The 12,912-nt window shown below is 55.2% G+C and overlaps 1 protein-coding gene across 1 annotated transcript; it reads left to right on the top strand.

Annotated features, from left to right (window-relative positions):
• Positions 1-10,326: 10,326 nt before the first annotated feature.
• KCNA10 (potassium voltage-gated channel subfamily A member 10) lies at positions 10,327-11,862 on the top strand. Its single transcript, XM_030326136.1, has one exon. It carries the CDS (start codon positions 10,327-10,329, stop codon positions 11,860-11,862), a length of 1,536 nt encoding a protein of 511 aa, XP_030181996.1.
• The last annotated feature ends 1,050 nt before the right edge of the window (positions 11,863-12,912 follow it).

Genomic DNA, 12,912 nt, shown 5'->3' with positions numbered 1-12,912 from the left:
GGCAGATGCCTGCAATTCCACCATAAGTGCTCTATTTCATTAGCTCATGCTTTTGTGTATCAATCAATGAATATTCAACAAATATTTACAGAGTTTCTTCTATGTGCGGGGCAACCTACTAGGTATTGGGGTGATACAAGGATATCAGTTCTTCCCCTAAATCTCTCAGTAAGCACTGTTATTACCCCTGGGAACTGAGGCACAGAGAGGTTGAAAACCTTGCCCAAGGTGACACAGCTTACTATATCCTAGAACATAGCTATGGGAGGTGGTCCCAAGAAAATCACACAAGATTGAGGATGCTTGCAAAAAGGAGAGACTGGCATTTGACATTTTGTTGTTCACTGCCCACACGGAGCCAGAGGACCCGTTCACCCCCACCACCACCCCGGGCCTCCTCGGCAGGGAGAGGAAGTCAAGGGAGAAGGTGTGGTGGCTGACTGTCAGCTGGAATGGGGCTGTGCTGCTCCTACGTCCCTGTCTCCTGAAGGATACCACATGTATCACAGACCCCTGAATTGGCTGCAGAGACTAGATGAGGCCGGGGTCCCCCCACAGCATGGGAGAAAAAAAAAAGGCACACGCAGGATTGCATGCCAGGTGGGGCGGAGGCGGGGAGTTTGAGGCAGATGCGAAGGAATCCACTGGAGGCCTGATACAGGGGTGACTGGATCCACCCGGCTGTGAGAAGGAGCACTCTAGTAACCACGGGAGGCCGGGGGAGGGGGGCAGACAGGAAGTGCGGGGGAAGCAGCCATCCAGGCAAGAGGTGAGGCCTCAACAGGCTGGCAGCAGGAGAGGAGGCAGCACGGGGGCAGGAAGGTGAGACCTCAGGGCTGCAGATCGCCGAGACGTGGAAACTCATGGGATGGGAAGGCTGGGGAGAAGAAGGCCTTTGTCTGAACGGGGAGCCAGACTAGAGCACACACTGGGGAAGGAGAAGACAGTGTGAGCTCAGACAATCACAGGGACACCAAAGGAAGGCCCCACTGATGCTCTCTAAAGCAGGCCAAGGCAAGGCGCTATTCCCAACGCAGCCAGGCCCAGGCTCCCAAACAGCACACAACCAACCTTTATGTGGCACTCGCCGCGTGTCTGGTGCTGTTCTCAGGGTCGGACATACGTTCACTCCCGTAACCATCTTGACAGCCCTATGACGTAGCTATAGGTGGCTTCCCCATTTTGTAGATGAAGAAACTGAGTCCGCGCTTGTAAGCATGATGCTGAACCGCCTTCGGGGAGGTGACGTGAGGGTGCGGGGAGGGGATGAGGCAGGTTTAGGTGAATTCAGCAACGACGAGCCGCGGCACTTTATTGAGAAAATCGAGGAAGATGAGGGAATGAATCCCTCGCCTTGAGTGACGCCGTCCAGTGGCGTAGGGCGAGTTTTACGCCTAGAATCACACCAAGGAGGCTGGAGTCCCTGCAATGCCACTTGCTACCTTTACCTCTCTGGCCCTCAGTTTCCTCATCTGTAAAATGGAGACACTAATAGAGTCCCACCCGTCTCCTGGGTCTGCTGTGAAGGTCAAATGGAAACACGAATGTGAAAATACTTTAGAAGCCGTGGAGCTGTACAAAGGGGAGGTGCCACGCAAGACTTGGGGGGTGGCGTGGTCCTAAAAACTCTCCCTCAGGTGGACAGCCCTGGCCCCGGCCTGGGAGTCTCCATCCTGCGTGTCTTCAGGAGCGTTCTGACATCGAGTATCTCCCCCCACGCTTCACATGCATTCATTCAACACAAGCCGCTGCCCTTGTGGTTGTCGCAGGAGGCAACGAGGTGGGTGGGCGGGGCAGAGGCTCTTACGCCCATTTTAAAAATAATGGAAAACCACTGAGGAAGCTTAAGTGACTCCCCCAAAGGTGCACGGCTGATGAGAGGTAAGGCAGACTCGAACCAGCTCTACTCTGCCAAGCCTGCTCCTTTAGCTACCAAACTGGCCTCATGGGAATTGGCGGCCCAAGGGCAAGGCTGGCGGTAGAGGGATACACAGAGATGTTCCCTGTTTCACATTTTTATCTAAAACCATCCCTTCTTAGGTTCCTGGGAATGCTTAAAAGCAAAATCCACCTTTTTGGGGGGGGGAGTGTTCCAGTTTACCAGCATGTTATTCTTTATCTGGCCTTCCCCACCCACCCGCTGCAGTTGAGCTCTGCGGGGCCTCCCTCCAAGCGCCTACAACACGCGGCAGAGTGACGGGCTGGGACGGGCACCTATCTGAGGACAGGACATCACGGTGTGAGTGTGTGGAGAGTGTGTGGCCTCAGTCTCGACTCTCTGTAGTGTTACTTCCTGCCTACTCACCTCCCCAAGGACCTGTGGAGCCCCAGGACTCTGGACAGAGCCAGCCCAAAGCCATGATGCGCCTGTCATTCCCCAAAGCCCAAAGGGTGCACTCCCTTTGGAGTGCACTCCGCCAGAAGCAGCATCACAGAGCCCCCCCTCCGGCAACACCATGCATAGGCAGAAACTTCTGGAAGGCTCCCAGGCCCATAACTTCTGGGCCGTCTCTCCTGGTACCTGAAAACCGCACCTGTTAGCATCAGCAACAGATGCCTCCTTCTCTCCGGGGCAAACAGGAAGGCAATGTGAGGCCCCTGGTGGTACCTCAAATCAAGGGCTCAGGGAGTCTTGCCTCCCAGCTGACTTCCAGAGCAAAAGTATTTCCCCCCATGTTGGGGCAGGAGCTGATGATTAATAACGGTTCGATTGTAAGCCTTTATATTCCTGCTGGAATGAATTATCCTGTGATCATTCTTTTCAGCATTGCCGCTTCTGAGGTTTTAAACGAAAGAGCTGCTGCCCATATCATTCTGCCTCTTTAGGAAGACAGCCCTGTCTTTGAGCAGTCCCCGCAGGGAGAGAGACAGACTGCCCAGGCTGTGCCCACCCCGCTCTAACAGGGAAGAGCTCCGTGTGACCTGCTTCCCGAGCCCCCTCCAGTCCTCCTTGTCTTCCTTCAGTTGCTCCAAGAAACAGAACATCCTCCTGTTGCAAGGGGCAGCCAGACTCGATGGGAGAGAGGGTGTCAGGGGGCGCCTGGAACAGAAACATCTGTGGATGTAGGTGGTTTCTGGGGCTGCAAGTTCGTGCATAGGACCTGCTCATGTCTTTGTGTATTTGCGCATGAGTAGATATCCATTTATGTGTTTGGGTGTCTGGTCAATTTTATGCGTAGCAAGTATGTGTCTGGGGCCGGCTCTGCGTAGCTGTGCATGTGTGGCCATGTGTATATCCGTGCGTGCGTGCGTGTGTGCGTGTGTCCCAGGCACAGTCCCTGGCGGCGTGAGCCTAGGCCATGCATGGCAATGTGTGTGCTATTGTGGGGCTATCGGACAGAGGGAAGCGTGTTGGTTTTGGAACTAGAAAACTTAAGTCTGAGTCACAACTTAGTGGCCAGAGGACCTTGGTGCAGTCATACACCTTTCTAGACCTCGGGTCCCCCATTTGCTAAGTGGAAATAATAATCCCTCCCTGCACTGGGAGGCTGAAATCCTGTGTGGACACACTTGGCTAGTAGGTGACTGGAGGGGACGGGAGGAAGCAGCTTCCCCACAGGCACGGGGGCTGAGAGTGTGGGCCACACAAGTCATGCCTGGCCTCTGCCTGCCCCCAGGCCTCCCCCTCCCTGACCAGCAAGCCCGCCCCAGCAGGCTCGGCCTGAGCCTCTGGAAGGTCCCAGTTGCCTCACCAGTAGGGGTATGACATTGACGTTGCACCAGTGCCAGAAGAGGGAAAGGGAAAACGGCCATTCCACCCCCATCCCTGACCGGTGGCCCCGCTGCCACCAGCTACCGGCATTCACTGAGCACCCGTTACACGCTGCATGCTTTCAGTGTGGTGCCGCTTCCCCTCTACACACTTACGAGGCAGGTACCGGCAAGACCACTTGTCCCGCTCACACAGACAGGAAGTGACCGACTCAGGATTGACACCTGGCTCTCCCGTCTGTCCCAGAGCCTGGGCTCTTCTTTGGGATGGAAAGCCTGCCTCAGGCTCACTGGGAGGCTGACTCCCTGCGGCCCCCACCCCCAGCCTGCTGACCGTCTTCGCTTTCCCAAGTTCACGTGTCCTGGCAAGACACCACTCCTGGCGTCAAGTTCTACCCCTCTGATGCCTCCGAGACTTCCATCTCTACCCTCTGCCTTCTGCTCAGGAAGGCTGGGAGGCCTGGGTCCTGGCATGCCTCCCCACAAGGACAGGAGGACCAGGGTGGGCAGCGGAGCCAGCATCATCTGCCTAAGACTCCATCTGACCATTTCCCCGGGGGGAGAAACCAAGGCTCTTAAAGGGCAGGCAACATAATCCTTACCACTGGTGAGGTGGAGACGACCACAACCAAACTTCGTGGGCCCCTGACTGAGGCTGGCCCAATGGTTCGGGGGAGCGGGAGACATAGGGGCCAGACCGCTGGCGGGGCAAGAGCCATCCTGGAGGGACAATCGACGAGACCCAGGCTGTTCAGTGAAGTGGGGAAGGGAGGGGCCCTGTGGAGATTTACACGGAGGGACCAGGGACTGCTTCCAGCAGGACAACGACGCCCTCTTCTGACCAGCCGAGAGCAGCGCTCAGGCTGGCCTCCTCCATGTCCCTCGTTCACTCAGCAGCAGGCAGTGGGAGCCCCTGTGCCAGGCCCACCTGCCTGCCTCCTCATCCCCCCACCCCGTGCTGCCACCCCTGTGACATCTGAGCTCAACTACGCAGCTCCACGTTCCCTGTCCTCTGGGCCCTGTGTTGCAGTGCACACGCTCGTCTTCATGTGATGACTTCTTTCAGCCATGCTCTGACTCAGACAGGCCACCACCTCACCTGAGTGTGTAGGAGGTGCTGGGGTTGCTAAGCGACCAAGGGCGAAGGATGGGGAAAGGCCATGGGAGGAGCTCAGGACAGGACTGCTCTCATGATTCTGTGACCTTGAGGAGCCCACAACCCGGCACCCCCACAGATGCCTTCGGAACATCTGGGAGAGGCGCAGGGCTCAGCCCCCATGAAGCCCTGCCTGCAGGAAGTGCCCAGTCTGGTCAGGAGAGAGCCCATTAGCGCCACAAAACTGCATCTGCAGCCCGAGTACAAACAGGAGGTGCCCTGAGCGAAGGGAGGCAGCTGGGGTCACCGTGGTCTACACCAGGCGGCCAGGGAGGCTTTCCAGAAAAGACAGATAGTGGCTTCCACCTAGGAACGTGGTGGTATTCACAACACACGTTATCTCCTGCTCCCCCCAAGAACCAGGGGGCAGGGGGGGGATGATTAGATCCACGCCGAGAGGAAGAAAGTGGGATTCACAGAGGCAGCGGCTTGCCCAAGGCTGCGTACCTGGCGAGTGCAGAGCTGAGACTCACACGCAGGCCCGTCTGGCTCTGGGGGAAGGGGACCGAGCAAAGGTCAGAAGACAGGCACTGGTCCCACCTGCCCCCATGTGCAAAGATACTGAGGGACCCAAAGATGATAAAGCTCGTGGATCAAATAATGCTGTCCCAAAACCTTGTCCAGGGACTTTGGAGGACAAGAGGACAGTCACCTGGCCCCCTTAGGGAAAGTTCCACCTTCAGGTGAAGGTAGAAGTGAGTCACGCAGGTGGCAGGACCAGAGCTGAGAGTGGCCTGCAGGGAGGAAGCACAATTTGTCCGGGGGTGGGGGGGGGGTGGCGCAGAGAGGGAAGGAGCTGCTCTAACCAGATGCACGGTCGGTCTCGGCGCTGGGCCAGGCAAGCACAGAGATGGTGAGTGGAGGCAGACACCATAGAAGACTCTTGAATACAACGATCACTTCAGCTGTGGGTGAGAACTCAAGCCTGAGTTCTGGTCATTCTATCGAGGCCTTAGAATGCTGGACAGAAGAACAGATGTGAGGCTCAGGGACAGCCATCAAGAACCCCGCAGGACCCTGCCCAGCCCCCAAACCCCCCTGCCCCTCAGCTCCATCCTCACCCCACCCAGAAGGTCTGTCTCCCCCCCCCCCGCCCCGCTGCCCCCGGGGTCCTGTGTGGGGCGGAGGAGGGGGGCCCGGGGGCAGAACCAGCTCCCATCTTGGCTTGCATGAAACGGTCATTGCACAGCCCAACTGAAAGCAGAGAAACCTCAGCAGAGAAGCGGCTGGCCCCCAGTGCGGCTTCTCTTCCGCCACCAAACGGGCAGAATGCCCAGCACGAAGCAGAGGGGAGTCGGCCTGCTGGGGCCAGGGGCTGCCTTGATGCTGTGCACACTTCTGAGAGAGGGTGGCCTCCCGACTGTCTGCCCTGCAGGGGTGCAGCCTGCCAGGTGGCCCCTGAGAGCCACACTCTGCCCTGCCTCTCGGGTGCATTCACTCTTTCCAAACGATTTGCACAGCCCTCCCAGCATGAGTAGGCATGGTCTGGCACTGTGGTCAGCACTACGTAAGAGTAACCCGCTCCTTCCACATGACCCGTGCAGTTCTACAAAGCATCCCTACACCTCCTTTGATCCTTACAAAAACCTGGAACAATCACCGGCATTTTTATTTCCTGAGGTTTGGGGTTTATGGTTTTGGGTTTTTTTTTTTTTACTTGTTTGCCTTTTTTTAAACATATGTATTGAGATGATGCATGCTAGATTAAAGTGTGCAACTTGATGGGTTTGGCCATATGTATACACCTGTGAAACCATCTCCACAGTCAAGATAAATACCACTATCGCCTCTAAAAGAGTTTCCTTGGCCCCTTGGCAATCCCTCCTTTTCCCTCCCTGTCCCCAGGCCCAGGCAACTGCTGATCTGCTTTCTGACATTCTACTTTAGTTAGCAGTTTCTAGAATTTTGTATAAATGGAGTTATTCTATATGTACCTTTTTGAAATCTGGCTTCCTTGACTCAGCGTATTTTCCTATCACTGATGGAAAAATGGAGCCTTGATGAGGAAACATAAGTAGTCAGCAATCATAAAGCAGTGGAGGTACGGCAGGTGTCCTGGCTCTGAGCCTGATATGCTGTCTCCAACACTTGGTTTGCTCATCACTCACTCATTCATTCACCAGAGGTTAACTGGGCGCTGGGGTGGGCTAAGCCCTGGGCTAGGTGTTGGAACCATAATGGTGCACCAAGCAGACACAGTCCCTACCCTCATGGGATTGCACTTCATTCATTCGTTCGTTCATTCATTCATTCATTCATCGGCTTAACTGCACATCCACAGAAAACTCTGAACCTGGCACTGCCCCACAACTTCCCTCACCACCCTGATGCTCGTTAACCGTCTTCCTATCGGCCACTTTGAGCTAGAGAGCGGGGCGATGCAGACAGAGATCATCAGAGGGGAGTTCTGTCCTCCAGGATCATGTAGAGCAGAAGGAAAAACTCTTAGGTACTATCCTGCACTCGGAAAGCTCACGCAAGAGCTTCAGAGCTAAGGCTGACCCTGCAGAAGGTAGCACTCCCAGTGCAAAGGTGAGTGATCCAGGCAGGGAGGCCAAGAGCTCAGGGGGAGGCGGAGGGCTCTCCGAGCTGGCCTGTCCAGAGCAGGTCCCTCAGACAAGGTGGGACCTGAGCAGTCCCCAATGAGCAGGGAGGAGAAGGACAGGCAGAGGGAAGGGGGGCGGGGTGTGCCAGGCAGGAGCAAAACAGGGACAAAGACAGAGGTAGGGCGGGGCAGAGATAGATGATCAGGAAGACAGTGAGCTGAGAATTCCTCCTGGGTCAGTGTGAGGCCACAGAAACAACTTCCCCCGCCTGCAAGTGCGTTACATTGTGTCTCTGTGTGGAACAGGAGCAGAGGGGAAGGGAAATGGGGGGAGGGTAATTAGTTACAATTTTGTAAGAATTTACAATTTACAAAGTGCTCTTGCTGTTGTTCTCTTATTTAGCCCTCAGTATAAGCTTTGAGGTGGGAGTTACCCTTATTTTTCCCATTTTACAGATCAGAAAACTGAGGTACATAAAGATCCAGCGATTTGCTCAAAAATAAACAACCCCTAAGTGTTGGGGCAGAGAGTCAAGCCAGGACTCCTGTCCCCAGACCAGTTCTCTTTTCCCCATGTCTATAATTGTCAACATTTACTCATCTAAATGGGGCCCATGGGCCACTGTATGACACGCTTCTGTAGACCACAGAATACATTGTTTGAACTTGACCTTGTCCTCCCACCTGCCACACCCCCGACCCTCTTCAGCTGCCTTCCCGTCTGCCATTATGAGCTGGGAATGAAGAGACCAGGAGGGAGAAGGCAAATGGCCTGGCTTCCAGGAGAGGAAGTTAATTATTTGGCCAAGGAAGCTCTCCCTAATCCCCACATGCCTTCTGCCTCTGGCCTCCAGAGAAGGTTCCTAATAAGGGCCCACCCTAGCCACTCAGAAATGGTTCCCAAGCCCTTGCCCCAGGGGCCTTGGATGGCACCCCTTCCTCTCAGCCTGGAGAAAGTGCTTATCTCCTTCACACCAAGAAGGAGATAAGCAGGATCCCCCCTCTCCGGGGCCAGGACCCCAAAGGAGAAAAGATACAGCTCTGATGTCACCAGATGGCACAGAGCTGGAGCCTGGGCCCCAGGTCTACCTAGCCGAGTGGCCCAGGACAAGCCCCCTAACTTATCACATGGGTCACAGTGAAGGAACATTTCTCCAGGGCTTACTGTGCACAGAGCCAGGACGCTAGTTCACATCAACTGGGTCCCGGCTCAGAGCTCCTAACCACTGCTCCATCCTGCCTTGAATCGCCCTACCGGTCACCGAGGGCCAACACCTGTCACCAAGGGCCAGCGTCTGACATGCTTGGTGGTGGGCACATCCTCTCCCACTCCACTGCCGACGAAGCAGCAGCTCAGTGAAGTCAGGCAGCCTGCAAAGGCCGCACACTCCTAAGAAGCAGGGCAGGGGCTCCACTAGGCCTGACCATCCAGATCTGAGCTCCACACCCGAACTGAGAAAAGAGTGCATGGGACTGACGGGGCTCAGAGCGCCCCCCACTTCCATGGCCCCGGCCCGCAGCTCCCCACAAGGCCTCAGCTTCCACACAGGGGTCCCCTGATCTAGCAGGAAAGGCCCTGGGCCAGGAGGCAGGCTCAGCTTGGGGATCTGAACCCCTAGCATGATATTGGGAAGGCCACTTGGTCCCTGTGACTCGGTTTTCCCGTCTGTAAAAGGGAAATAACGTTTTCCAAACTCACACAATTATTGCCGTTTAGTGAGACAAGCAAATGAGGAATTATTTTTGAAAAGACTATAACACTGTATACTTCAAGGTATCCTTAGATATGAAACTCCAAGGTTCTGACCACCATGAATTTTACCTCTCTCCCACCTGCATCCCCCAGCCTTCTAGGCCTTAGTGTCCTTGAGTTGAAACCGAAGCCTGAGTGGACCCGAGGAAGAAAACTCAGTCTGTGTTTGTGGATACCCAAGCCCACTGGGCAAACTCTCCTTAACCCTGTCCCCAATGAGCTAGCTCTCTCTCTCTCTCTCTCTCTCTCTCACACACACACACACACACACACACACGCACGCGCAAACACACCTACTTCCCACCTGCCTAAAATGATTTTTCCAAGTGAAATCATTCCCCATAAACATCTTAAACGTATGCCAAAAAAAAAAAAAAAATACCAATGGCTGTCGGCTTCTAAAGTTCCTACAGTGCGAAGAAGTTGGCAAAAATAATAGCTATAATTTAATGCTCTTTCCACCAGATAGAGCATTTTACATATGCCGTCTCATTTAGTGTAGCCTCCAAACAGCCCTGGCAGTTACAGAGGAGGGGCTCGGGCCCAGATTACAGAGGAGGGGCTCGGGCCCAGACAGCTTGCACGCACTGCTGCAGAGGGTCCGTCTGCTGCCCACCCGCCTCCGTCCTCTCGTTCTCCCTTCCCAGCAGAATCAGCTGGGCTCTTGTACCCCACTCGCCCCAGCGCTTGGCCCAGGAGGGAGCGGTAGAGCTAAGGGGGAACGTGCAAAGCGTGAGAGAAAGAAGCTGGCTGAGGTGGCACGGAAAAGCGTTGGGGGAACTGGCGGACGTCATCCAAACGCAAAATGACCTACTCGGTTATTAAGAAGCATTGACTTCCTCTTTCATTATGGCCTCTGTCTGCCGTCCTGTACGGAGACCCTCCTTGGCTGGAGGAAGTGTTTCCCTGTCGGCCAGGCTCCTTTGCAATTGCGTCTAGTGGGGGCAATTCGTGTGTGCAAGCTCGGGGGGTGTGAGTGGCTTTTGAGGGAAGAACAGTGCCCCAGCAGCCATGAGGTTCTTTCCCAGGCTAAAAATGTCATTACTAACCCATGGGTAGGCCATGATCCTGCTTCCTGCATAATGACCTTCTTCCTCTCCACAGCTCGCGGCACACAGGGAACACTGAGGGTCTTCATGCTACTTTCCTGACTCCCCTAGGATGGATGTGTGTGGCTGGAAAGAAATGGAGGTTGCTCTGGTCAATTTTGATAACGCAGACGAAATCCAGGAAGAGCCAGGCTACGCCACAGACTTTGACCCAACCAGCCCAAAAGGCCGGCCAGGGAGCAGCCCCTTCTCCAACTGGAGGATCCTCATCGGTGACAGCACCAACCATGAGACAGCCTTCTCCAAGCTCGCAGGCGGCTATGTCGATTCCCCAGGGCCTGAGCCAGTGGTCTTGAATGAAGGAAACCAACGGGTGATCATCAACATTGCTGGGCTGAGGTTCGAGACCCAGCTCAGAACCCTCAGTCAGTTCCCAGACACCCTCCTGGGAGACCGGGACAAAAGGATGCAGTTCTTTGACTCCATGAGAAACGAGTATTTCTTTGACAGGAACAGGCCCAGTTTTGATGGCATCCTGTATTATTACCAATCAGGTGGGAAAATCCGGCGCCCCGCCAACGTCCCCATCGACGTCTTTGCCGATGAGATCTCCTTCTATGAGCTGGGTAACGAGGCCATGGACCAGTTCCGGGAGGATGAGGGCTTCATCAAAGACCCTGAAACACTGCTTCCCACCGATGACTTCCACCGGCAGTTCTGGCTTCTCTTCGAGTACCCTGAGAGCTCCAGCGCTGCCCGGGGGGTGGCCGTGGTCTCTGTGCTGGTTGTGGTCATCTCCATCACCATCTTCTGCCTGGAAACGCTGCCGGAGTTCCGGGAGGAGAGGGAGCTGAAGGTGGTGAGAGACCCCAGCCTCAACGCGAGCAAGGCGATCCTCTCCCACACCATGTTCACTGACCCTTTCTTCATGGTAGAGTCCACCTGCATCGTGTGGTTCACCTTTGAACTGGTGCTCCGGTTCGTGGTCTGCCCCAGCAAGACCGACTTCTTCAGGAACATCATGAACATCATCGATATCGTCTCCATCATCCCCTACTTTGCAACCCTCATCACGGAGCTGGTCCAGGAGACAGAGCCCAGCACCCAGCAGAACATGTCCCTGGCCATCCTGAGGATCATCCGGCTGGTGCGCGTCTTCCGCATCTTCAAGCTCTCCCGGCACTCCAAGGGGCTGCAGATCCTGGGCCAGACGCTGAAGGCTTCCATGCGGGAGCTGGGCTTGCTCATCTTTTTCCTCTTCATCGGGGTCATCCTTTTCTCCAGCGCGGTCTACTTTGCCGAGGTGGATGAGCCAGAGTCCCATTTCTCCAGCATTCCTGATGGCTTCTGGTGGGCAGTGGTCACCATGACAACTGTGGGCTATGGTGACATGTGCCCAACCACCCCCGGGGGAAAGATTGTGGGCACTCTGTGCGCCATCGCTGGGGTCCTCACCATTGCCCTCCCTGTGCCTGTCATCGTCTCCAACTTTAACTACTTCTACCATCGGGAGACTGAGAATGAGGAGAAGCAGAACATCCCAGGTGAAATCGACAAAATCCTCAACAGTGCGGGCTCAAGAATGGGCAGCACAGACTCTCTTAGTAAGACCAGTGGTGGCTGCTCCACGGAGAGGTCCAGGAAGTGACTTGTCCAGGGCCCCTTGGCTCCCCGAGTCTCCCTGTGTCTCTTTGTCTCTCTCTCCCCACCCTCACAGTCTCTCTCTCTCCTCCCTGCCTCTTGCTCTCCGTTTTTCCAAAGACCAAAGTTCATCCTTTGGGAACAGCAGGCCATCTCTGACCACAAGCTGTTTGAATCAACCCATCTTCCGCTATATTTTCTAAGCTGTTTCTTCTCAACCAACTGTCAGAAGATTTCATTCTCCTTTTCCGTGAGGGATGGTTCTGGTCCCTGCTGGTCACCTGTGGTCCCCAAGACCGGCAGTATTGGCATCACCTGGGAGCAAGGAAATGCAGAATCGAAGCCCACCTCGGACCTACTGAGTCAGAATTCTCCTTGTAATAAGATCCGGAGTGATTCATTTCCACATTAAAGGTGAGGAAGCCCTGGCTTTGGTCTTCCCAAGAGGAGGCATATTAAAAGGCCGGGGACTGCTGGGAGCCGTGAGTACGCGCTCGGGTTGTTTAATAATAATATCTTACACTTGTGTCACGTTGCCTAAATTTTCCAAAGCTCTTTCACCAACACTGTCTCACTGCATCTCAAAATAACCGGGAGAGCAGATTGGATCATCATTCCCATGTTGCAGGTGAACAAACCCAGGGACGGCGACCTACCCAGAAACGGTGACACGGCCGGTGCTGGAACCCACACCTACCTTCTCGTCCAGTGCTCGTTCTGCTTGTGGAGGCAATGGAACCGGGGAGAGAGAAGGGAGAGGGATGTGAGGGCTCTGTCTTTGAGAGGACCCAGCAGACCTCGGGGCAGGAACACTCTTTCCCAGAGACTCCAGCATCTCCCTGCAGCCTGGGAAGGCGGCGTCTGCCTGAGCTCCTGCTCCCCAGTGCCTTCCCTGGGCGGGAAGCAAGCAGAAACACTCCCATCTCCGTGAATCTGCACACAGGCTGGCGATCCTGAGCATGGGAAGGGTGTGCACCAGGGCCTCAGAGTGCTGCTCCGGGAAAATGAACCTGTCCACCTGCCTCGGGGTTCAGCTGCCACTAAGTCATGAGGAACT

This window comes from Lynx canadensis, chromosome C1 (genome assembly GCF_007474595.2).
Source record: "Lynx canadensis isolate LIC74 chromosome C1, mLynCan4.pri.v2, whole genome shotgun sequence".
Lineage (NCBI taxonomy): Eukaryota > Metazoa > Chordata > Mammalia > Carnivora > Felidae > Lynx > Lynx canadensis.
This window is presented reverse-complemented; position numbering and strand designations above follow the sequence as displayed.

Excerpts from the sequence above, each read along its gene's own strand:
- KCNA10 (XM_030326136.1), top strand. The coding sequence starts at position 10,327 with ATGGATGTGTGTGGCTGGAAAGAAATGGAGGTTGCTCTGGTCAATTTT.